Below are 26474 nucleotides of genomic sequence, written 5' to 3'. Positions count from 1 at the left end.
GGATCTCTTGAGTAATAGTGTCTGATCTGTATTATTTCTATTTTGGCTGCCCCTTGTGCAATGCAAAGTGGCATTTATGAGTTACATGTGCACAGGTAGATCAGTGGAGTTGGGAGTGAGATGGTCGGAGGGACGTTTGTGTAAAGTTGGGCAGTAGTTGGCCCAGGTCCCAAGAGATCCCTCCTATTACCAAGGTTACTCTACATATAATCATCTTCCCTGTAATGTGCCAGCTTAGGCCTTTTCAAGTCTCAACAGTGCTATTAACTAGCATTTTGGCATAACATGTTGGATGATGAGGTTGGCAAGCATTTAGTGGTTTGGAACAGATTCACCCGCACTGTGTGTTTCAATGGAGGCGTATCAGGCTCGGGAGGTGGGTTTACACATGATATTGTCGTTGCCACCCACTTCTCCGCTGGCTAAAAGGGGTGTGTCACAGCAGCCCCATTCTGGCTCACATTCCAAAGATGTGAACAATGCCAAAGATTGGATTACTATATGGACAGAATAAAAGTAACCCAAATATAGTTGTGTTCACATTTTCTTCCTGGAAAGCTAGTTTGGCAGGCTAAAGAGGTGTTTTGTTTTGGTTTTCTCTTTGGCAGGTATGTGATTGTACTGATTCTCTTAGTTTCCTAAAAGGTTTGATCTATTCAATTCTAATGAAGTACTTTTTCCTCTTTGTCTCAGACCAGTCCAGACAGATGTATTTTTATGCCCCACAAGCAGATTTATTTATTTGTTTAATTTAAAAAAATATTTTTATATCCCTCACCCTTCAGAGTTTGGGGCGCTCATGGTATGGGCAGCGCAGCATCTTCTGGTCATATCAGTCAGATGTAAGGGCCATCTTTCTCAGCAGTTGGAGCTTGGTCTCTGGAGAATGGGATTTGTCAGCTGAGGCCTTTCCACTCATGATAGTGTGCTGGGGTCACCCTTCTGAATTTGCTGTCTACTTCAGCTAATGTGAGGTTCCAAGGATCTTCAGTCACTGAGCGGGAGCTATATACCTTCTCGCCGTGGCCACTATTAGGGACATATGGAAGATCACAAGACAGAATGACATACTTGTTTCTGGTGGCTCCAGCTTGGCCCAGAAACCATGGTATGCCGATCTGTGGAGGCTACTGGTGGGCAATCCTCTCAAGTGGCTGCCCTGTTCAGATCTATTGCACAAAGACCCATTCTACATGACGTGCCAGGTTGATTCTGTCCTTTGTTTATTGAAGCATGGTTATTCTGCTGCAGTCATTACACCTTGCCCCAGGTTGGAATGTTTTTTTTCTACGTCTCTAGTTTATATTAGTGTTTGGAGTGTTTTTCGAGGCCTGATGTGTGGTGCGATGTTCTCAGCCTCTCAAAGTGGAAATTCCATTAACTTTTGGAAGTTTCAAGTGGCAGGTCTCACCCCTTTATAGGGGGTAAGTTAATGGATGGCCTTGGTCTTCCCCTCTGGATGTGTCTCGATTCTTGAAGGGAACTAAGAATCTTTGTACCAATGCCCTTTTGGGAACCTTAATCTGGTTCTGGATTCTTGGCGGGTCCTTCCTTTCAACTACCACATAGCATCTCCTTGAAGCTACTTTCCTTGAGCAGTTTTTTCTATGTGACTCTGGGGTGGTGCGGTTGCGGACTGTACCTTCTATTGCCAAAAATGGTTTCAAAGTTTTCATTTGAATCTGTGTCTATGTCTCCTGCCCATGCTGGGCAGGAATAGAGATGGGTGATTTATTTTCTTGCATGCCTTGGATGTCGAGCTGCATCTGAGGTGGTTTGGAGGCTACTAAACATGTCAGGAATCTGATGGTTTTGCTCCATGGTGGAGGTAAACAAGGGGAATTGGCAATGTGGGCAACTATAGCCCATTGGAATATAGGATGGCATCACAACCGCCTGTGTGGTTGCAGAGACTCCTTTCTTCAGGCAACTTAGAGTGCATTCTACTAGGGCTCAGGTGCTAATGTGGGCAGAACCTTGATTATTGTCTCATGCTGAGTATTTTACTGGACAGCGATTATGGTCTTTCTTGCATGCCTTCCACTTGGATATTTGGGCTCCGCAGGGCACAGCCTCCCGCCCTGTTTGTTTGTGATTGGCTTTGGTACATCCCACTTATGGGGATTGGCCTGCTTGACTGCAGAGTAAGGAGAAACTACCTCTTACCTGATTGATTTCCTTTCCTTTAAGGAAGGCAGGCCAATCCCCCAACTCCTCGCTTGCCTTTTTTTTTTTTTTTTTTTTTTGCCTTTGGTTCGTTCTGTGGGTATGGACGTTGTAGGGTGGTGTTTCTCTAATTTGTTGGACTGGTAAGTGTTTGAACCAGTCCCTCTGTTTAGTAAACGTTAATTCTTTGATCTGCACTCTGTGTTCTTTATTGGTTGGAAGCATGAATGATTAATTGTTAATAATTTTTATGCAAAATCAGTTTCTTCAGTTTAGCTTTTTCAGAGAATACTGGCAGGGTGACGTCGTTACAGGGCTATATATCTGTGATGTCTGCTTTTACTCCCTCTGCTGGTAGAGGTGCATAATCCACTGGTGGGGAGTGGCCTGCTTTCCTTAGGGGAAAGGAAATCACCAGGTAAGTAGTAAATTTTAAGAAAAAGGAGAGAAAACCCTTCATGCCTTGGCCTATTACAAGAAATGAACTCAGCCACAACATCGACTTCTCAACTGTTTGTGTCGGAAGACCCTAACAGGTTAGGCATGGCAGTTACCAAACATACTTTGTCTAACTGGATAGCTGAGTTACAAACCAGGTGAGCTTGGGCAAATCGCTTTACCCTTCGTTGCCTTAGATTCAAACATAGATTGTGAGCCTTCTGGGACAGGAAAATAATTACAGAACCTGAATGTAATCCACTTTTGAAGTGCCAAAAAGTGGAATATAAAAATCAGAACACCTTAGCAAACTCTCTAAAACCGCATCACGTGAGAGCTATGGCTTCTCCGTTGCTCATCTTCAAGTACCTTTCTCGACAACTGCAGAGCTGCTACCTGGGTATCAGTTTATTTTTTTATGTCCATTACCATCTGGCTAACCTCTTAAGGACAGACAGATTTGGAAAGGCAATTTTGCATATCCTGTTCTCGCAGTAGTCCACGGTGGCGTCGGGGGTTGCTTATTCAGTAAACTCCACTGCAGCCCTCAGCATGGGGCTCCCCACACGTAATGGCTAATTCATCCCATTTATAGAGAATATCATTTACGATAAGCCAGTTTGCTTTTCTTCAGTTTTTTCTTTTTCAGGACAGCATGGTATTTAAAAGATGGTTCCAAACTTAAATTCCAGTTTTTACATCAAGCAAGAAATGTTGCTTTAAGAACATAAGTTGCCATATTGGATCAGACTGAGAGTCCATCAAACCCAACATCCTGTTTCCAACACTTTCCAATCTGGGTTACAAGTACCTGGCAAGAACCCAACCATTAACTAGATTTTATTCTAGTAATAGCAGCGGCTATTCTTTAAGTCAACTTGATTAATTGAAGTTAATGGACTTCTCCAGAAACTTATCCAAACCTTTTTTTAAAACCAGCTACACTAACTGCCCTAACCACATCCTCTGACAACAAATTCTAGTGCTTTTGTGTTCAGTGAAAGAATTTTCTCTGATTTGATTTAAATGTGCTACTTTGCTAACTTCATGGAGTGCCCCCTTAGCCCTCCTATTATCTGAAAGAGTAAATGACCAATTTACATTTACCTGTTCTAGTTCTCTCGTCACTTTATAGACCGTTATCCTTTCCCCACTCAGTTGTCTCTTCTCCAAGCTGAACTGCTCTAACCTCATAAGAACATAAGAAAATGCCATACTGGGTCAGACCAAGGGTCCATCAAGCCCAGCATCCTGTTTCCAACAGTGGCCAATCCAGGCCACAAGAACCTGGCAAGTACCCAAAAAACTAAGTCTATTCCATGTAACCCTTGCTAATGGCAGTGGCTATTCTCTAAGTGAACTTAATAGCAGGTAATGGACTTCTCCTCCAAGAACTTATCCAATCCTTTTTTAAACACAGCTATACTAACTGCACGAACCACATTCTCTGGCAACAAATTCCAGAGTTTAATTGTGCGTTGAGTAAAAAAGAACTTTCTCCGATTAGTTTTAAATGTGCCCCATGCTAACTTCATGGAGTGCCCCCTAGTCTTTCTACTATCCGAAAGAGTAAATAACCGATTCACATCTACCCGTTCTAGACCTCTCATGATTTTAAACACCTCTATCATATCCCCCCTCAGTCGTCTCTTCTCCAAGCTGAAAAGTCCTAACCTCTTTAGTCTTTCCTCATAGGGGAGTTGTTCCATTCCCTTTATCATTTTGGTAGCCCTTCTCTGTACCTTCTCCATCGCAATTATATCTTTTTTGAGATGCGGCGACCAGAATTGTACACAGTATTCAAGGTGCAGTCTCACCATGGAGTGATACAGAGGCATTATGACATTTTCCGTTTTATTCACCATTCCTTTTCTAATAATTCCCAACATTCTGTTTGCTTTTTTGACTGCCGCAGCACACTGCACCGACGATTTCAATGTGTTGTCCACTATGACACCTAGATCTCTTTCTTGGGTTGTAGCACCTAATATGGAACCCAACATTCTGTAATTATAGCATGGGTTGTTTTTCCCTATATGCATCACCTTGCACTTATCCACATTAAATTTCATCTGCCATTTGGATGCCCAATTTTCCAGTCTCACAAGGTCTTCCTGCAATTTATCACAATCTGCTTGTGATTTAACTACTCTGAACAATTTTGTGTCATCTGCAAATTTGATTATCTCACTCGTCGTATTTCTTTCCAGATCATTTATAAATATATTGAACAGTAAGGATCCCAATACAGATCCCTGAGGCACTCCACTGTCCACTCCCTTCCACTGAGAAAATTGCCCATTTAATCCTACTCTCTGTTTCCTGTCTTTTAGCCAGTTTGCAATCCATGAAAGGACATCGCCACCTATCCCATGACTTTTTACTTTTCCTAGAAGCCTCTCATGAGGAACTTTGTCAAACGCCTTCTGAAAATCCAAGTATACTATATCTACCGGTTCACCTTTATCCACATGTTTATTAACTCCTTCAAAAAAGTGAAGCAGATTTGTGAGGCAAGACTTGCCCTGGGTAAAGCCATGCTGACTTTGTTCCATTAAACCATGTCTTTCTATATGTTCTGTGATTTTGATGTTTAGAACACTTTCCACTATTTTTCCTGGCACTGAAGTCAGGCTAACCGGTCTGTAGTTTCCCGGATCGCCCCTGGAGCCCTTTTTAAATATTGGGGTTACATTTGCTATCCTCCAGTCTTCAGGTACAATGGATGATTTTAATGATAAGTTACAAATTTTTACTAATAGGTCTGAAATTTCATTTTTTAGTTCCTTCAGAACTCTGGGGTGTATACCATCCGGTCCAGGTGATTTACTACTCTTCAGTTTGTCAATCAGGCCTACCACATCTTCTAGGTTCACCGTGATTTGATTCAGTCCATCTGAATCATTACCCATGAAAACCTTCTCCATTACGGGTACCTCCCCAACATCCTCTTCAGTAAACACCGAAGCAAAGAAATCATTTAATCTTTCCGCGATGGCCTTATCTTCTCTAAGTGCCCCTTTAACCCCTCGATCATCTAACGGTCCAACTGACTCCCTCACAGGCTTTCTGCTTTCTGCTGCTTTAGCCTTTCGTCATTAGGGAGCCATTCCATCCCCTTTATCATTTTAGTCGCCCTTCTCTGTTCATTCTCCAGTGCAACTATATCTTTTTTGAGATGTGGCAACTAAGAATTGCACACTGTATTCAAGGTGCAGTTTCAATATAGAGTGATACAGAGGCATTATGACACTTAGGAATTATTAGGAAGGGAAAGGTGAATAAAACATTCCATTTTGCATTTTTGACCGCTGCAGCACACTGAACCAACGATTTCAATGTGTATTATCCACTATGATGCTTAGATTTATTTTTATTTATTTTTGTTTTTTTATATACCGATCTTCTTGCATTGGATGCAAATCAAACCGGTTTACAGTGAAACAATTCAACTTGCCTAAGAGCATTACATGGAACAAAATAAGAGTGCTTGTGAGCATTACATAAAAAACGAGGAACATTTAAACATTTAGAAACCTTTGGTAACAATTCTTATACAAAAAGTGAGTAAATGTGCCATTAATGTTAAAACCAAATCAGGCGAATGATTGTCTGGATTGAGAGAGAATACTGGGACGGGGGAATGGAAGATAGGGTGGAGGGGTGAATAGAAAAGAAGGTGTAAGAAAAGGGAGGATTTAAGGGTGAATTAATAACATATAGGACCAATCAAAGTTGTTGTGGGTAGTACTTTGTGGGCCTTCAAAGAAACGCAAGGCTGAATAGCCATGTTTTCAGTTTTTTCTTGAAAGAAATCTGGCAGGAGTCTTGTCTGAGTTCTGGTGGGAGTGTGTTCCAATGGGTAGGACCTGCAGTGGATAGTGCCCTATTACTAAGTGAGGTTTTGGCTTGAGGGACGAAAAGGGTGCCTTGGTAAGCTTTTCTGATCGGTCTCGTAGATTTGTTGGTGCGTAGCTGAAATGTGAGATACATTGGGGCTGAGTTGTATAAGGATTTATGCAAGATGGTCAGAAGAAAGATCTCTTCCCTGTGTGGTAACTTCTACTATAGAACCTAACATCATGTAACTACAGCATGGGTTATTTTTCCCTGCATGCATCACCTTGCACTTGTCCATATTAAATTTCCTCTGCCATTTGGAAGCACAGTCTTCCAAGTTTTGCAAGCTCACCTGCAGTTTATCACAATCTGCATGTGATTAACTACTCTGAATCGCTATCTCATCTGCATATTTGATCACCTCACTCATCGTATTCCTTTCTAGATCAAAGCACTGGTCCAAGTACAGATCCTTGCGGCACATCACTGTTTTAATTTTTTTTTACACTGAGAAAACTGATCATTTAATCCTGCTCTGTTTTCTGTCTTTTAACCAGTTTGCAATCCACAAAAGGACATTGCCTCCTGTCCCATGACTTTTTAGATTTCTTAGAAGCCTCTCATGAGGGTCTTTGTCAAATGCCTTCTGAAAATCCAAATATACTACATCTACTGGTTCACCTTTATTCACATATTTATTAAATCATTCAAAAAAATGTAGCAGACTTGAGGCAAGACTTTAATGGGACATAGCATGGATTTACCCAAGGAAACTGTCTATGTTCTGCGATTTTTGTTCTTTAGAATAGTTTCTATTTTTCCCAGTACTGAAGTCAGGCTCACCAGTCTATAGTTTCCTGGAACACCCCTGGAGCCTTTTAAAATATCAGGATTACAGTGGTCACCCTCCAGTCTTCGGGCACAATGGACAATTTTAATGATAGGCCACAAATTATTACTAAGTCTGAAACTTCATTTTTCAGTTCCTTCAGAACCCTGGGGTCTCTCATCTGGTCCCTGTGCTTTGCTACTCTTCAGTTTGTCAATCTGACCTACTACATCTTCCAGGTTCACTGTGAGTTGGGTCAGTTTATCTGAATTATCAACCTTAAACTATCTCTGGAACTGGTATCTCCCTAACATCCTCATTAGTAAATACCAAAGCAAAGAATTAATTTAGTCTTTCCATGATGACCTTATTTTCACTAAGTGTCCCTCTAACCCCTCAATCATCTAATGGTCCAACCTACTCCCTCGCAGGCTTCCTGCTTTGGATATGTTTTTATTATGAGTTTTTTTGCCTCTGTGACCAACTTCTTTTCAAATTATCTTAGCCTGGTGTATCATGTTTTCAACCAAAATATCAAGGGAAAGCAGCTGCTTTTTCTGGATGTCAAGAATATTAACAATTTTTATTTTGACCAAAGAATTTCAATAGTTAAGTCTATTTAATTTTGTTGCCACTAACAAATGCCTCAAGACAGTCTCTTGATGTGGCTCAGATGTTGCATTATAGAAGCAAAAAGATTATGTTGGAAGGATCCCCCTATAGTTATCAGGACACGCTGTCTACATGTTATGGCGATAGTTGGAGATAAGTTAAAGTCTTATGTGGATAAGATCTGCAAGGCCACATCTTGGAGTTATTCATATACTTTTGCAAGATATTAAGATTGCTTTCAAAGGATGCATCAGCTGACAATTATTGGAGCCTTTCATGCTGCACCCTTGCCTAGTGAGATACAACTTAGATCGTGTCTAGACTGTCGGGGAGAATTATAAGAATTTTGGCTTAGCTTGGTCAGTTATCTTAGATTTCCACACTAGTCTGGACAGGTCCATGTATAGACATAGGATATATTACTGTTACTGATTTAATTAATTTTCTTTGTCAGTTGAACAAAACTAGTTTGGCTACTTGTTTGTCTTCAGCTTATGAGCTAGGGTAGTTATCAGCTGAGAACAACAGATCGGGAGCCTGGTCAGGTGCTACATCCAACATTCCTTCCTGTTCCTGAAGTTTCCAGCTCTGGTCTTATCCTACACAGATAAGGAAATTGCCTTATGTCTAGATAAGTGTGCAGAGAGAGAACAGGAATTGACTGAGTCAAGTCAAAGGGGTTGATTTTCAAACGTATGTGCGCGCAGCCATGCGCACACACATGGAAGGGCTGACTTTATAACATGTGCACCCCAGCGCGCGCATGTTATAAAATCCACGGGCCACGTGCATGTGCAGGCGGTATACGCAAGGTGGGGGGGAGGACCTTTGCAGTTTCTGTGCAGCGACGCATTCAGGCCTTCCCCAGTTTCCTCCCAGTCTGCTTCTTTTAAGGGAGGGAACTTCCTTCCCCACCCCCTCAACCTTACCTTTTTTTTTTCTCTTTTACAACGTACTTCAGCTCGGCAGCTGAAGTACGTTGTGCGTGCTGGCCAGCTGCCGGTACACGAGTCTTTGGGACAGCGATCAATGGCGCTGTCCCGCCCCTTCGAAGAGGCCTGGCACTTATGCGCATGGCTGAGCCCCTTTGAAAATTCGCCCAGTGCGCGTAAGGCCTGGCCATGTGCGTAGGGCTTTGAAAATCTACCCTGAAATCCCCATTTTTTTTTTTTAATGTAATATTTTAATCTAGGCTGTGCATTGGCACAATGCAAGAGATTTCCTAGACACTGAAAACAGTCTGCTGTTGACCTCATCCCTCAAACACGCCCACCAGGGACCGTTAGAAATCCTTTAAACTCTTTAATGTAGACCCTGCTGCTGATCCTATTTTTTTTCTTTTTCTTTCAATTAATATGGAACCTTGTGCTGGGTTGGCATGTTGCTCTTCTACTTAGAATATCAAACAGTCGGGTACAAATACATGGTGGGCGGGGAGTGAATGAGGGCTTGAATGACCCCCCTGCTATCCTACAGAACATTTCAACCTTGGCATAGGGGAGATGTGTTGGAGAGGAGTGCTAAGGGTTTGGATTGAGAAAAGTGGTCATGGGTGCAAACCATTGGGATTAGAATTTTGAGATTTAATGGAAAAATAGAAATAACTCTCTTGTCTTCTCAGATTCCACAAATCAGTACATTCGAGGGGAGGGAAACGTGGTGCCCTCTGCCAGCGGAATATATTCCTCCGGACTGAGATCCGCATTGGTGCTTGTGGGGGTATACGACAGAGACACAGGGGACCCCATACTGGGTGTCATTAACGAACCCTTTGTTCATCAGGATTCTCTCACTAAAAGGTAAGGACCTGCCTTCTGTACCAAACATGGCTAAGACATCAGAGCCGGGATGTCCTTAGCAGTATACAGAGTGCAGTTAAAGGGAGGCACAGTGGGAGCCCACAGCAGTTTATGCTGTTTCAGGGTAAATATACTTCTCAGAGCAGGATGGGAGTCCTCGCACATGGGTGATATCACTGGTTCCTGAACATACCCAGATCCGTCCAGAGACGTGGGTTTTGCCTCCCTACCAGCAGATGGAGTCAGAGAAACAAAACTTTGATTGGATGGATCCCCAGTCTGGAACTGTGATCTTAAAGATTCTAGAGCTTTCAAACATGCCCTACTGAGCATGTGCAGCTGCAGTTATCACCCTTCCCCCCTGGGCAGAATCCCTCAGTCTTTATTTTTTTTTTTTTTCTCCACCACAGAGCCATGTGTGTCCATGGTGGTCAGCTTTGCTTTCTCCTCAGTTTTTTGTATTTTTTTTTTTTTCCCCTAGAGCTGCAGCTGGTTTTCTTTCCCTTACCTTGCGGTAGTTTTCTTTTCCTTTTCTCCTCTTTCCACTGTCTGCCAGCCGCATGGTGAGCCGTGGTTGCTTTGGGTACTGATGAGGTGTATAGGGGCTGCAGAGCCTCTGCCTGCAGGTGTCCCTGACATCCTCAGTACCTTCGGTCCATCGACGCCTTTGCCTTTGGGCAGCGGGGTCTCTATCGGTGTTGCTGGGCTATAGATGTCCACAGGTGCCGGGGATGGCGCTATATACCCTTGAACTGGTCAAGACATGGTCAAGCGCTGAAGCCCTAGGTGCAGCATCATTTGGTGCCATTGATGCGATCCATCATCTGTGAGTGCGAGAGTGCTATGGGCTCTTATCACCATGGTGGGCACCAGTGGATGTGGTCAAATGCTGCAGGACATGACCACAGAGTGCCATGGATTTCGCTGCTGCCATTACTGATTCAGTTTCAAGGGTTGTGTCCAGTCTCTTGGCGTGTTATCAGGTACAGGGGCTACCATGGGGCAACGCCATAGAATGCCACCCACCAAATGCCATAATCAGAGCCCAAGTGGTAGAGGGGAGCAGTCGTCACACTGTACCTATCCATTCCATTGGGAGTTAGTGTGATAATGGAGTGCAGCATGTGTGGTCTGGTACGGCAGGGTACATAGTCCTTTGCGGACCCCCTTTTTGAACCCTTGAGAAGGGCTACCCTGAAGGATTTGACTCTGAAAGTGTTCTTTTTGGTAGCGATTTGTTCAGCTTGAAGGATTTTGGAACTTCAGGCTCTGTCATGTAGGGAATGGAATCTCATAGAGAACAGTGCCTTCCTTTGTTCTTAAGTTGGTGTCTGCCTTTCATGTTAATCAGATGGTAGATCTTCCGGGTTTTCCAGAGTGGACAAAAGATTCTCCTCAGGATAGAGAATTACATCTTTTGTATGTGTGGCGGATGCTACTTCGGTGTTTTTGTCACTAAGATCATCTGTATGTCCTCTTCAGTGGACTGAAGAAAGGAGACAAAGCCTCTAAGGTTACTAGATATCGTTGGCTAAGGGAGGCTATTTGTTCGACTTACATTTGTAAGGGATGTCACATTCCTGTCGGTTTGCGGGCACATTCCACTATGGCGCAGGCTGCTTCCTGGGCCGATTGTCAACTTCTGTTGCCACAGGAGATTTGTAGGGCAGCAGTGTGGTCCTCAATTTATACCTATTACCAGGCATTATCTGGATGTCAGGGCACAGGATGAGCTGTCCTGTGGGGAGAGTATCCTGCGCGTGGGTCTTTCAGGGGCCCACCCGGTTTAGGGGTGCTTGGGTACATCTCAGTGGTCTGGATTAATCTGGGTATGTTCAGAAAAGGAAAATTTTGGTTCTTACCTGCTAATTTTCGTTCCTGTAATACCACAGATCAGTCCAGAGGCCCTCCTGTTTGATGCCGAAAGACTGATTTTTCTGCCTAAATTTTGCGGCTTAGTACAGAATTTTTCGGTTTAATAAAGAATCTTTTTCTTAGAGGGCAGTTACAGTATTCACCTCCTGGTCTTGTTTGGTTCTTGAACAAGGTTTATAGTTCAGGGGTATCCAACGTTTTAGTTCCCTATGTCTGTGTGAAGGAGTTTTTAAAGTATCTGGGCTTGGATACAGGTCAATACTGAGGTCCTGCAGGTGGCACTCTCAGTTAAGTAGCAGTGCTTCAACATTTTTGTTCTCTGATTTAATCTGCTGGAAGGGATGAATAACCCACTGGTCTGGACTGATCTATGGTATTACAGAATTGAAAATTAGCAGGTAAGAACCAATTTTCCTTTTACAGCAGAGGGCACTATTCTTTTGGTTGCCCTCTAGTGTATGGGTTTGTGTTTCTGTCGTGGCGAGCACAACAGGTTGTGAGCTGCAGTCAACAGGACTGACCTAAGCCTGCATCCCTGGTTGAACTCCTATGGGAGTTGATACCAGGAGTGTAGTGGCACGAGTCTTCTCTTTCCTCAAATGAGGAATATGTTTTTTGATCCCTCTCGTGTTAGAAATCCCCTTTTTTTGTGGAAGCCCCTGGGGCTCCAGCCCTTGCAGGTTTATTGCCAAACTGGAGCCTCAATTCTTTTTAATTTGTGCATCTTTCTAGACCAGGACCAGGGGACAATGATGACTGTCATTAATTTCCTTGGTGGCCTACCCCATCTGAAGGTGGCTGCAATGGCAAATTTGTCGCTTCTGAACCTCAGCAATCGGTTCCTGTAACTCAAATCTCACCGGATTTAAAAAGGTTTTCGGGATCAAGAGGCCCTGATTCCCGTTGCTTTCCTGTCCCTTCAGGAACGGGAGATATGACTGGGTTTCCAGAGTGAACCTTATAGATTCCCTTCTGGATGCCTGGTTGTCCACCCCTACAAGCAGTGTCCCTTGTTCTCCATTTCCCAGAGAAGGGATGTCACTGCTTCTGGAGTGGCAGTCACTCTCTGTTACTTGTGGAATCTGAGAGCCAGTCGGGCGGTAGTGCTTTCCTTGGGTTGTCCTAAGGCACGGTGGCTCTAGTTTTGCGAGGGAGCCATTCCAGATTCGGTCTCCCCATCGTACTAGGAGTTTCTTCTTCAGGGTAGCTCCCTGGTGAAGATTAGGGATTTCTCATGTCCAGGAGTCACCTTTTGATACCTGCTGAGCTCAGTGAGTGTTCTTCATGAAGGACCACTATTGAGTCATTCTCGCCTGTGAGGAGGGTTCTGGTCCATCTAATTGGCAAGTATGAATTTCAACCTCTCTCCATATCAATGGCTGAGGGAGTTGGGGGATGAGGGATCCTGCAACAGAGGTGCTACTCCTTGGTTGCAGTAGCTTGCAAGCTATACTTCCCAATGTTAGGGATAACCCTGGCTGCGGATAGGGGAGTCCTGGTTCATGCAATGCTTGTTCCATTTATTGGACTGCATGCTTCCTTGAGGAAAGTATATGTAATCATGGCAGGGGTATTAATACTTAAGCCAGGTTCATGAGCAGTCTGTTCTGCGATCACATTGACCATACCCTGGTACACTTAGGGGTTTCCAGGCTGGTGAAGAAATCCTATTTGACAGGGGTTTGCACTTGCGGCACCCCAGCTTCTGTCTCTTGGTAGAATGTTTCTGGATTTCTGCCCTGGGGGATTCACCCTTAGTTTCAGCTGTTCCAAGCAGGCTGAGGGCTTTATCTCTGTGGGTAACTCCCTCTTGGATTCGGCAGTGAGTTATTCACTTGGGGTTGAGAGATACAACCTAGTGACTTGTTCTTACCCCTGCAGTCCAGCGGTCTGCCTCCTTATGTTCTTTGCTCCTTCTGACTTCCAGTTGGAATGTCGAGGGGAGGGAAAGAAAAGCTAGGGCATTCATAGTTTCTTAGCAGATGCCTGCAGGGAAAGATACATCACTTTTTCCCTATATTTCTGTGAAGTTCTGACCAGTACTGCCTTTAGCTTTTCTCACTTCACTAGGTTGTCCAAAGTGTCTTCCTGCTCACCTGAATTAACCTGTAGACAGGATCGATAGCCCTGCCCTTGACAGGGTGCTGTGTGGGTGAACTTCAGGCCTAACTTATCTCCCTACGCGGGGGTTTGGGCTAGCGATCGCATTCAGGGATTACCTTTCATCCCCTGAAACCCTTGATGCTGTTCTGTATGGTCAGCTATGTCTGGTACTTTGGCACATAGGGTCTGTCACACACCCTGCTGTTGTTGCTGATCATGCCTTCAAGCATTGCTTGTTGTTTTCTGCTCATTGTGGCTATCAGCCCAGTGTAGGCACACTTCTGTGGATGCATTCTGTCCTTCAGGTACCAATAGACTGCAGTTTCTTTCTGGGGAGCTCTTGGGGGCCCAGTTGGGTTTTCGGTTGTCTTATAACACCGAAGGAAACCATGCAGTCATAAAGAAGGACTTGTGGATGGAATCCCTAGACCTTTTCCTGTATCTAGGAGCTTCTAGACCTGCTGCTGTTCCCAGGGTTTACTCATCCGAAACCTTGCACGTAATGTGTTTTGTAATGTCACATATGTTCTTGCTGGCATTCGCATCACTACCTTGCCTCAGGTGGCTCTGCTGCCCATCAGGGTTTTGTGTTGGTCTGTACTATGGTTTTTCTTTTTGTAGAACCCAACTCCTTCCCCCCCCCCACCCCCCCCCCCCCCACCTAGACCCCTTTGTGGGTTAGCTGCCTAACAGGCACAAGGAAGAGAAGTGGTGCTTTCAGCACTGTGTGGTTTCCTACTTTGTTCTGCTTGGATAGCCTATAGCTTGGGAATCATCCATGTATGAGGACTACCATCCTGCTTGGCTTCTGTGAAAGCAGAGCTGCTTACCTATAGTAGGTGTTCTTCAAGGACTGCAGGATGTTAGTCCTCATGAAACCCACCCGCCTCCCCTGGGAGTTGGTTTCTCCTTGTATGAGTATGGAATAGACTTAGTTTTTGAGTACTTGCCAGGTTCTTATGGTCTGGATTGGCCTCTGTTGGAAACAGGATGCTGGGCTTGATGGACCCTTGGTCTGACCCAGTATGGCAATTTCTTATGTTCTTATGAAGTGCCATAGGGGGCAGGGTGATAACGATAGCTGCACATGCTCAGTAGGGCATGTTTGAAAGCTCTAGAATCTTTGAGATCAAATTACTGGACTGGGGCTCTATCCAATGATGTCACCTATCTGTGAGGACTACCATCCAGCTTGTCTTCGGAGAAAGCAAATGTTGCTTACCTGTAACAGGTGTTCTCACAGGACAGCAGGATGTTAGTCCTCACATATGGGTGACATCACAGGATGGAGCCCAATCACAGAACACTTTTGTCAAATTTTCTAGAACTTTGACTGGCACATACTGCACATGCCCAGCATGGCACTAAACCTGCAGCCAGCAGAGGTCCCCCTTCAGTCTTGTTTAAAGCTACAGGAAGTGCCGAAAAATAAAATAAGAAAACATAACGAACCCAACACCTCAGGGTGACGGACGGCTTTCGTGAGGACTAATATCCTGCTGTCCTATGAGAACACCTGTTACAGGTAAGCAACATTCGCTTTCTCTCAGGACAAGCAGGATGGTAGTCCTCACATATGGGTGAGTAGCGAGCTGAGGATAACCAAGAAATGCACCAAATGTACCCAAGATGTGCAATAGGCACAAGGACTGGGGTGGAATTTGGTAGAGGGCATCCTGAACCCTAACGGGCAGGCGGAAGGGTGTTGGTACATCAAGTTGTAAAAAGGTTGTGCAAGACAGACTGGCCGAAGATGGAATCTTGTCTTCCGGCCTTGTCTAAGCAATAATGGGCTGTAAAGGTATGGAAGGAACTCCAGATAGCAGCCCTGCAAATGTCAGGAAGCGGCACCAAGCGTAGGTGTGCTACTGAAGTCGCCATGGCCCTCACAGAGTGTGCTTTAACATGGTCTTGAAGTGGAATGCCTGCTTGTTGATAACAAAAGGATATGCAGTCCGCTAACCAGGAGGAGAGAGTCTGCTTACCCACAGGCTGCCCCAATTTGATGGAATGGAAAGAGACAAACAATTGAGTGCTTTTCCTGTGGGCAGCTGTACGGTCTAGATGGAATGCTAGAGCATGTTTACAGTCAAGGGTATGCAGAGCCTGTTCTGGATTGGAGTGGGGCCTGGGAAAGAAGGTAGGCAGTGTAATGGATTGATTAATGTGAAACTCCGATACTACCTTAGGTAAGAACTTAGGGTAAGTGCGGAGTACTGCTCGGTCCTGCAGACGTTTAGTGTAAGGCGGATAGGTAACTAGGGCCTGTAACTCACTAACTCTGTGAGCAGATGTTATTGCCAAAAGAAAAATCATTTTCCATGTGAGATAGTGAAGATCACAGGATTGGAGAGGCTCGAATGGTGGTTTCATGAGCCACCCCAAAACCAGATTGAGGTCCCAAGAAGGGGCCAGAGGGCACAGTGGAGGCTTGAGGTGAAGCAAGCCCTTCAGAAAACGTGTTACGAAGGGTTGTACTGAAATAGAAACATCCCCGATACCTTTATGGAAGGCGGTCACCGCACTGACATGCATTCTGATGGAGGAAGTTTTTAGACCTGATTCTGACAAGTGCCAGAGATAGTCTAGAAACTGCGTGGTGGAATAGGTAAAGGGATCAAGGGATTGAGAAGAACACCATGCTTTAAACCTGTTCCATTTGTAAAGATAAGATTTTCTTGTGGAAGGCTTCCGTGAAGCAATCAGGATACGGGAAACCGGCTCTGAAAGGTTAAGTGGCTGAAGAATTAACCTTTCAACATCCATGCCCTCAGGGACAAGACCTGATGATTGGGGTGGCATAGGCACCCGTCGTTCTGAGTGATCAGGAGCGGGTCCTTTCCCAAGGGAACGTGCCTGCGAATGGAGAGGTCCTGAAGTATTAGAAACCACACTTGGCGAGGCCAGTGAGGTGCTATCAGGATCATTCTTCCCTTGTCCTGGCGTAACTTCACGAGAGTCTTCGAGAGAAGTGGGAGGGAATGCATATAGGAGACTGGTTGCCCATGAGCGGGAGAACACGTGTGTTGGCTGTGAGTGAGAGAGCAAAAGTTCTCTACTTTGCGGTGTTGAGGTAACGCAAAGAGGTCTATGTGAGGATAACCCCAACGTTGGAATATTGAGTCTGCCACCCTGGGGTCGAGGGACCACTCGTGAGGTTGAAAGGCACAACTCAGCTTGTCTGCCAACACATTGTCCACTCCCGGCAAGTAGGTGGCCCTGAGGTACATCGAATGGGAGAGGGCCTCCGCCCAGCTTCCTGACACAGTAGGTAGGAGCCCATCCCTCCCTGTTTGCTGATGTACCACATGGCCACCTGGTTGTCCGTCTGAATCAGGATGACCTGGTTGGAAAGGTGATCCTGAAATACCCTGAGAGCATATCTGATTGCTCACAGCTCCAGGAAATTGATTTGGTGTTTGGCTTCCGCTGGAGACCAAGAACCTTGTGTTTGCAAATTGGTGACATGAGCTCCCCAGCCGAGGTTGGAAGCATCGGTGGTGAGAATTATTTGAGGGGCTGGAGCCTGGAAGGGTAGGCCTTGGAGGAGATTGATCTGATTTTTCCACCAGGCTGGAGACTGATGAAGTGGGTCTGTGATGTAGACAATGGTTGATAGAGGTTGGATGGACTGAGTCCATTGTGACCTTAGCATCCACTGCATGACTCTCCTGGCCAAGCGGGCCATTGGGGTAACCTGTACTGAGGACGCCATGTGTCCCAGCCGGATGAGGAAGGGGTGTGCAGTCGAGCGGTGCTGAAACTGTAGCTGGTGTGCAAGAGAAATGAGTGAGAGCTCGCTGTCAAGGCAGAAATGCTTTTGCTTGAAGGGTGTCAGTCTGCCCCTATGAAGGACAAAGTTTGAGACGGAACTAAGCAGGATTTCTCATAGTTGAGAAATCCTAGTGAAATCAGAGTGTGTAAGGTAAGATATAGGGACGACAGAGCAGTTTGCTGAGTGGAAGCCCTGATCAACCAATCGTCTAGATAGGGGGTAGATGTGAACATCTTGAGTCCTGAGGAAGGCTGCTACTACTACGAGGCACTGGGTGAAGACTCGTGGTGCAGATGCCAGGCCAAATGAGTGCTTGGGGCCTACCAGAAATCTCAGAAATTTGCGATGAAATGGAGTTATCACAATGTGTGTGTACACATCCTGGAGATCTAGAGAGCAGAGCCAGTCTCCTCCTTGCAGAAGAGGAAGAAGGGAACCCAAGGTTACCATCTTGAATTTTTCTCAGTGGAGGTACTTGTTGAGGGCACGTAGTTCCAGAACTGGATGAACACTGCCTGATTTTTTTGGGGGATTAGAAAGTACCAGGAATAGAATCCTAGGCCTTGTTGGGAGTAGGGTACTGGTTCTATTGCTATGGACTGGAGGAGGAGGGAGACCTCCTGTTCCGTGAGTGGTCGGATGTTCCCCACGTCAGCAGAGGTGGAGAGTCCAGTGGGATGGAGAGAAAGTTCAGGTGATAACCCTGAGCGATTATGGCAAGGACCCACTGGGCTGAGGTGATTGTGCCATTTCCACAATCGACCTCCCACTGGTATCTGAGGCAGTGGGGGCTGGCTGCTGCTCTCTATGCAGGAGTCAAAAACCGGAAGCAGGGCCCGGCTGAGGAGCTGCTTGTGGCTTTTGTTTCCGAGGTTGACGAGACTGGGCCTTTTGGAAAGGTCTCGTGGAACGAGTTCTAGACGGTAGTGGATAGGACTTCTTTCGACAGAAGAATGACTTTTTAGTATCCTTCCTAAATGGCTATTTGGAGGAATACTCAGAAGGCAACAGAGAGTTGGCGAAGGGTCTCATGATGCTCCTTGAGTTCTGCCACCGTCTGTTGAATCTGTTCACCAAACAGATTGTCTGATCTGCCCTGCATAGGAGACAATCTGTCTTGTACTTCAGGGCGCAAGTCCGAAGACTTAAGCCAGGCCCATCTTCTTGCAGAAATAGCAGCTGCAGCTACCCTGGAAGCGGTGTTGAAGATATCATATGAGGATCTTATTTCATGCTTCCCTGTCTCAAAACCCTTGTGTACTAGGGTTTGAAGTTGTTCCTGGAATTGTTGAGGCAGGGACTCTGCAAAGTCCTGTATCTGCTTGAATAAGATCCTATTGGGTCATATAGTACTGATAAGAGGCGATCCGAGAGATGAGCATTGAACCCTGGAAGACACGCTGGCCAATGGCATCCAGGAATTTCTGCTCCTTACCTGGGGGGAGCGTCGTACCCTCTTTTGGGCAGATTCTACAACCACAGATTGGTGATCCAGCTGAGGTTTCTGGAACCTTGGGGCTGACTGTACCAGGTAAGTGGTATCTGCCTTTCTGGTGACTGGGGCTACAGAACCAGGGTGTTGCCAATTCTTTTTGAGAAGATCCAAAAGAACCTGGTGAATAGGGATGGAGGTTATTTCCTTGGGGGCATCCAGGAATTGTAACAGCTCCATCATTTGGTGCCTATCATCTTGCTCAGTCTGCAGTTGAAAGGGAACCAATTCAGACATTTCCTTCACAAAATTTATGAAGGACAAGTCCTCTGGAGGAGAACACTTACTACTTTCAGTAGGAGAAGGTGGCGATGGTAAATCATCTGTGTTTTGAGATGAATCGTCAGTACAGGTGTCATAGGGATCAGCACTTGCCCCTCTAGGAACCTGAGAAGGACAGGACGATGGTATTCCTGAAGGTCCCGGTCTAGGCTCTGAAGGCATCGAGGGAAGTACTGGAGGCACCGATGCGGGCATCGATGGATGGATTGGTGGTGCTGATGGGCACATCGGCATCGATGGTTGGGGCATTGGCAGGACTCCAGATGGAGGAATGCGGAACGGTGTTTCTCCTCCCGATGACAAGGTAAGTGGAGAAGGTACTGGAGCCATCGGTGACCCAGGATCCATCAGTGGAAAAGCGGCTGTAAGCGCTTCCATCTTAGAGAGCAGCAGTGCCAAATTTGCCGGAATGGGATCTATGGTCTGTTCCGGCACCTGGGGAACTTGGAGTCTGTGCATCGCCTTATCGATGGCCGCCTGAACCATCCCGTCCAGTTCTTCACGGAGACTTGGAGCAAGCAGCCCCGGCTCCGGAAGAGAAGAAGGAGGCAGAGGCATAGCCGGAGGGACCACTGTTACAGGCAGAGTTGTGGCTCCTGATACCCGTCCGAGTGAGGGTTGCCTTGATGACCCGGTCGCAGAAAGGGTTGGTGCCTTTCCTGGACGGGGTTTCTTCGATGGCGAGGTCAATGATTTTCTTTCATCAATGCTGATATGTTTCTCTATGATCCCCTCTGTCCTGAGGGGGAGTAGAGGTAGTCGAAGGCCGAGACGTAGTCTACGTCAGACTGTCACCGGCCCGTGGCAGATACTGGCGCGAAGTGGACAGTGCCAGTTCAGATGACGTCGATGCAATAGAAGGCGTCTGTGTTTTGAGAATGGAAGAGAAATTCCATTTTCTCCATTCTGGCCTTGCAACCGTTTGGTGTCATTAAGGCACATTTGGTGCAAGTCAGGACATCATGCTCGCACCCGAGACACATTACACAGACTTTGAGGGTCTGTTATGGACATGGTGCGAGTACAGTCTGGGCACAGAAAAGGGCAGACTGCGAGTACAGTCTGCCCTTTGAAAAATTGAGCCGCGGGTCGGTTGACGGCCAGTAGCCTGTGAGGGCCAAACTTGACGGGAATCGACCGAGAACAGGTAAAATACTTACCGGAGTACTGCGGAGTCAAAAATTTGAAAGAGGGAGCCCGTGGGGTTTGAAATTTTAGTAATTCTGTGAGGAAAATTCCTGTCAGGAATCTCTGTGGAGCTCCTTAACCCACGTGGCTACTGCTGTGCGGAAAAAAGAAGACTGAAGGGGGACATCTGCTGTCTGCAAGTTTAGTGCCACGCCGGGCATGCCCAATAGGTGCCAGTCAAAGTTCTAGAAACTTTGACAAAAAGTGTTCCATGATTGGGCTCCATCCTGTGATGTCATCCATATGTGAGGACTACCATCCTGCTTGTCCTTTGAGAATACATGTTACAGGTAAGCAACTCTGCTTTTTACCAAACTTGAAAAAAGTGGCATTATAATCTAAAATTTAAAGGGAAAGACTTCTGTAAAGGCTGGCTTCATCATTTACAGTGATGAAGTATGGTGTTTTTGTTTGTTCTCCATTGCTGTTAATGTGTTTTTCTCCTTTAGTTTTACATAATGATTTGAAATGTGAGCTTTTAAATATGAAAAAAAGATTATGTACATTGTATGGAATTAACTTAGATATTCCTATAGGTGGTTTCTTTGCTTGGAAGTCTTGTTTTTAGCATAATTTTTTTTTTTTTTTTTTAATAATTTAGGTGCCACCTGCAATGGCTGATAATCAGTTAGTGTTAGAGCACCTGTCTATGGATCAATGCTGTTGTCTCAATTAGCACATCTATCACATGTAGAGCAGCAGCGAAGACCACTTTTGCAAGATTTTTTTTTGTTTTTAATTTAACTACCCAATAGCTCCGAAGTGTGTTTTACATTAAATTTCTGTGCAAGAACCAATGGCAAAATGTACTGTTTTTTTTGTACCTGGCCTAGAGTGTTCTTACTTTTCTTTTCCTTGTATGGGGGAGCAGTACCAACATGCACAATCTTAAATACCAGGCTGGGCCTGGCCTAACCCCCACCCTCCTCTCATTGCTGCAGCTAAGTCTGTTGCTTTTAGTGATATATTTTTGCTCCCTTCTCATCTAGGAATGGGGCTATGGAGATTAGCTGTTCATCCTGAACAAGATCTTTGCCCTATGTAAGGAAATCTCCTCTTCCTTAGCTCAGAACCTGCAGCTTTACCCTGTCCTCCCCAGTAGCAAGTCCATTCACAGAATTCCTCTCTGCTACCCCTATCCATGACTTCTAGCCATGGCAGATTTTAAAAAATCTAAACACTTTGCTCTGTGCAAGGGCTGAAGCCTTTGGTACAATCTCACCACTGCCAAAAGGATAGCATGCAAAACAGTGAGCTATGGTTTTTTTTTTTTCTGCAGATGGAAGGGCCGCTATCATTGGGGTATCTCATACCATGGCACGAACATCTGTTCCCTTCCAAAACCCCCTCATAGCTCTGACCTGTCAGTTATCATCAGCAAGAGTGAGAGAGAAGAACTCCAGCACATCCTGGCTCCTGTCTGTGGTGAACGTGTCTATCATGCGGCGGGGGCTGGCTACAAGATCCTCTGTGTCATCCTGGGCCTGGTGGAGGCTTACATCTTTTCTGGTGATACTACCTTTAAGTGGGACTCCTGTGGCCCTCATGCTATCCTGAGAGCCCTGGGAGGGGGCATGGTAGATCTTGCAAGAGTCAAGGAGATGGGGGAGGAGGGAGCTAACAAGCTTTTACCAGAGCTGACATACAATGAGCCCATCCAGGAGGAGCTGGGTGCAGAGAAGTGGGCAAATAAGGGTGGTGTGCTGGCCTTTATCTACAGGGACCACCTGGAGATGATCATCAGAGCTCTCCATGATGCTAGTTAGTACACTCACTCATAGAAAAGTCCCACCAGCCAACAGTACATTCCAGCTTTGATGGTAGAGTGGAAGGGCCAGTTTTTGGCTCACTGTTACATACCAATAATAAGCACTATTACAGCCTCCACTATAATGCAAAATCCTCTAGTCCACACAGGGGGTAGGAGTGGTGCAGAATACTAATGCTGCACAATCAGCAAGCAAGTTTTACAAAGTAAAAACAGTGTTGACAAGGTGATATTTGTCAGTATTTTAAAAAGCACATATTGCAGATACTAACTGATACATAGTTCAAGTACAGCATGAACATGTTCGGAAAAGCCTTCTGCTATGATACTTAAAAACAAACAGCCAGTTTATTTAAAATATCTTTGCCACTGTGTTCACAGAACATCCATGGATCAGAGCTGGGAAGAAAACAATTGATCAGTTTAAAAATAAGTTCATTTGGTACATTTATAAAAAAAAAAAGGCAACTTCTTCCTGCTAAAGTCCTATCACAGTTGAGAACACAGGTGCATCTGTAGAGAGAAAGAGAAACATCATCAGAAGCAGCTAACCACACTAATACCACTTATAAGTGCAAATACAGCTCATGGAGGTGGCAGTTAAATATACAATTTAATAGCATCAACACTCTCCTGCCACGGCCAGGCAAGTTCTAAACTTAAAGCAAGGTAACTGCTGAAAATACATTACTTCATGCCCACCGTAACACTTATTCCCACAAATTGAATAACTCCAACCCTACGTAGGAAAAGGCAACACAGCAACTTTTAGAGTAGGCCCTGGAACAACACTCCATCTGCTGGGAGGTGTTAACTGGAAAATAGAACAAGCTGTACTGCTTCAGAAACTCTATGCTAGCAGAATACAGAATTACACCCTCTCTCTGCCCAAAAAAAACCAAAGTGTATGTACTGTAATATTATCTATCCTCTGTAAAATACAAACCCATAACATACTTTACTAACCTGACAGAGAAAAGCAAGGAATATACATAACCCACTAGTAAGCTGTTTCCTCCTGGACAAGGCAGAGCTTTTTCTAAGATATAAAAATGTTGCATCCTGCCAAAGGACTAGAAATGTAATATGAGCAGAGACTATTCCAAACTTCAAACAAAATTAGCACTAGTTATTGTTTGTTTTCCCCTCCTGTATTTTTTTTTTTTTTTTACCTAAACTATAGGCCTTGGCAACACATGTATGCATGGTCATGCCAATAAAGTTTCCTTGAAATGAAATATACATTTTGGTGTTTATCCAGTGGGCTTCTGCTGTAATAGTTTCTCCACCCTAAGAGGGCTACTATACTGAATCTTGGCCTCGTGCGACCCTGTCCTTCACCAGGCAGCAGCATTACCAGCAAATAATCCTATCATGCCTCACTGCTTTCTGAACATGTAGAAGGTGCAGATTAGTGGCCTTGTGAGCTGAGACGTTCAGAAGCAGATCTATCTACACCGCCACCAGTGAGGCTTCCCTAGCACCCAAGAAGCAACACCCATAGAAGAAGACAAAAAAGGAAGGCTCCCACGGTGGTTGCCAAGGTTACTCTTTGGGCTGTTCTGGTTGTCAGGTTCTGGGACCTTCCAGTCCATCTTCCTGCCCTTCTCGTAGAGGCCTTTCAGCACCTTGTGGAAGGCATCTGGGTCAGTGCCATCCTTGCTTAACTGCATGTATTTTCTGAAGAGCTGCAGGGCTGTGCGGGCATCCTCAATGCTGTCGTGCATCTCCCCCTGGATCTTCAGGTCTGGAAAAGAAGGAGATAAGGAGGCTCCTCAGTCCCAGGCCTGCTTACTGTATGCTGGAGATGAAAGCATATTGTGTGTGGAGCAGAGCTGCATTTAATTATGTTATTCGCACTAGCCCAGGTTAAGGTCTGTGCTCTTTTATTCACACAGCATCACATCCATCCCAGTAAATGCTGTAGAGTTTAGCTTCATTTGTTATGAAACCAGTGTTTTAGCTCACAGGAAAACTCCTGTAATGTAATGTTATAGGCTTTTGCAAGTACATTTTACATTCACTGTGCACGCGTCACTCTACTTTTATTCTCCCCCTGTGTCGCTGCAGCACCGCTTCCTTGATCATATTCCAGAGATGGACAATGTGGAAGCAGTTACTTGAAATGCTGCTACACAACAGATGTAAGAAATAGAAAGATTTTTCAATGGTGACAGACAGGGAGCACTGGAGGAGAGGGGCAACAACCCTACAGGAACTGCTGAGAGGCGGCAACTGCCACAGGGACAGAAAAGGGTATACAGAGAAAACAGGAACAAGAGATGGGGCCTCCACTGACCAAAAAGCCAATGCATAGCAGCAGCTGCACCATCTACCAGGAGGGAGATTGGAAGTATAAGGGAAAAAGGAAAAGCAAGAACAAACCAACTTTCCCGTTTCACTTTTTCTCACACACACATGGCCTGTTGTCAGAAACTCTTCATACCTAGGAAATACCAGGCCAGGAAGCGCAGGGAGATCATGCGTTTGCGAGGGATGTGAAACAGATGCACTGTGTCCAGCACTTGCTCTTTTGGCACCTGAAACAAAACAAACAAATGAGACTTGGAGGGGAAGGCCAGGTAGTGTCCCAGCCCAGAGAGTAGCACAGCGCTAAACGCAGATCAAACTAACATCCAGTACCCTAAGCCAAGGGAGCACAGTGGAAGCAAACATGTGCAATGCACAACAGAACTCTGCCACTGTTACTGTAAACGGTATTCAGCAAATCCCCTTACAGTGCTACTAGATTCAGAGTTATGGAATAACCATTATTATTATTATTATTATTATTAATACATGGGAAAGTTACCATGAGGTTGATAACTCGGAAATCCTTCTGCAGCCCATGACCAACAAACTTGACCCCAACATCAATAAGGAAGCGCAGCTTGAGGTAGGTGGATTTCAGTGTAGTGAGGTGCTTGGAGGAGATTTTAGCATCCAGGTCACCAGGCTTTATCCCCGAGTACTGGGTTAGGTAGTCCACCACCTGCAGAACAACCACCACAGGTCGATGTGGAAACCATTCTAAGCAGCGTCAGTCAGAGGAGAGAAGCACTCACGGAGTTTCCCCTGCTCTTACCTGCTCCTGGGTTGAGATGTAGTCATCAATAAAGGGGACCCCTTCATTGGGACCCTGGCCTCGGACACATGTGATCCTGGCCACAGACATCTGGCTGGGTTTAATGGTTGACTTGGTGCCATCACTCCGCAGTTCGGCCTCCTCCTAAAGAGATAGGTTTTGATATTTACAGCACTAGGAGTGGCAAGAATTCTCCCACCCTGTGTGACAGCAAAGAGGAACAGGATGAGATCCTACCACTGCCACACTGATTTATGACTCCAGTGTACAGCAGGAATAAGTCAAGTCTCAAGAGTCAGCAATCATTGCCCAAATCCCCAGGAACAGTCCTGAAACAATTATCTCCACCAGCTACAGCCCTGCTCTCACCCAGCAGAGCCTGCTCAAGACTTTTCTCTATTATACACAGCAACTGGTTCCTGCAGTCACTTTTACATTTTTGGTCAATGCCATTATTAAAGAGACCTTTATATTACAAACAAATGGTTGTTTCCTATGGCTATATTCTGTTTACAAACTCCATAATCTTGTTATTTGGGAACTCTCACCATCCCATGTGTATTTATCTTTACTTATATTCCACTTGTTCCACAGTACCCAGTGAATAACCCCCCCTAATGCACCCAGAGCTGCCTCTTGCAGGCCAATACCTGATTCAGTGTGACAAATTCAGCATCTAGTCCCACCAGCTCTCCAGCTTGAGGCATCTCATTGAGCAGCAGTGGGATAAACGTGGCATGACATTTCCGCTGCTTCCTGGCCAGGGATGCCTCTGCTAGTAGCACACTGGCTTCAATTGGGTTCTTAACTGGAAACCAGAGAAACACTATGAAATACCAATCAAGTACTACATTATTAAGCATATGACAGAGCAGCTTTCTTAGGCTAGAATCTGCTGAAGCAGGGCCACAGCCTCTAGGAAAAAGAGCCAAGAGATGAGCAGCTTTTACAGTGACTCCTGATACTTATTAATCACCATTAGAACAGCTGTGAAGAAACTGCATCCTCTGCCACAGGAAGGCACTGCAGTACCAGGGCAATATACTAGATAAGATGTGAATGAATGCTGAAGGACATGCATGATAGGAAAGAGGCCAAGCATGACTGTTCCCTGCTAAGAGCCCAACAGGAAGGAGGCAGGTTATGCACGGGAGGAAAAAACCCCCCCAAAAAGCCTGAATCAGAGCCTTTGAGCTGATCCAAAAGTGGAATTGAAGGTTAC

At 45.3% G+C, this 26474-nt stretch overlaps 2 protein-coding genes across 11 annotated transcripts in view; one reads left to right on the top strand and one right to left on the bottom strand.

Moving 5' to 3' along the window:
* The window catches only part of LOC115087501 (inositol polyphosphate 1-phosphatase-like), a 46155-nt gene extending 22750 nt beyond the window's left edge, over positions 1–23405 (top strand). Inside the window, exons 5-6 of the mRNA XM_029594787.1 lie at positions 9507–9684; positions 21679–23405. Of these exons, the coding sequence (XP_029450647.1) occupies positions 9507–9684; positions 21679–22165 (665 nt within the window). The 3' untranslated portion in view covers positions 22166–23405. The remainder of the gene's footprint in view (positions 1–9506; positions 9685–21678) is intronic.
* Positions 20933–26474, bottom strand: part of PAN2 (poly(A) specific ribonuclease subunit PAN2) — a 136449-nt gene continuing 130907 nt past the window's right edge. For all 10 annotated transcript variants that reach the window (XM_029594778.1, XM_029594782.1, XM_029594785.1 and 7 more), the window contains 6 exons: positions 25903–26060; positions 25253–25396; positions 24980–25159; positions 24614–24707; positions 23717–23914; positions 20933–22680 (listed from right to left, as the gene is read on the bottom strand). In XM_029594778.1, the coding sequence (XP_029450638.1) occupies positions 22646–22680; positions 23717–23914; positions 24614–24707; positions 24980–25159; positions 25253–25396; positions 25903–26060 (809 nt within the window). In that variant the 3' untranslated portion in view covers positions 20933–22645. The remainder of the gene's footprint in view (positions 22681–23716; positions 23915–24613; positions 24708–24979; positions 25160–25252; positions 25397–25902; positions 26061–26474) is intronic.

The sequence above is a fragment of the Rhinatrema bivittatum genome, chromosome 3, assembly GCF_901001135.1.
Source record: "Rhinatrema bivittatum chromosome 3, aRhiBiv1.1, whole genome shotgun sequence".
Lineage (NCBI taxonomy): Eukaryota > Metazoa > Chordata > Amphibia > Gymnophiona > Rhinatrematidae > Rhinatrema > Rhinatrema bivittatum.
This window is presented reverse-complemented; position numbering and strand designations above follow the sequence as displayed.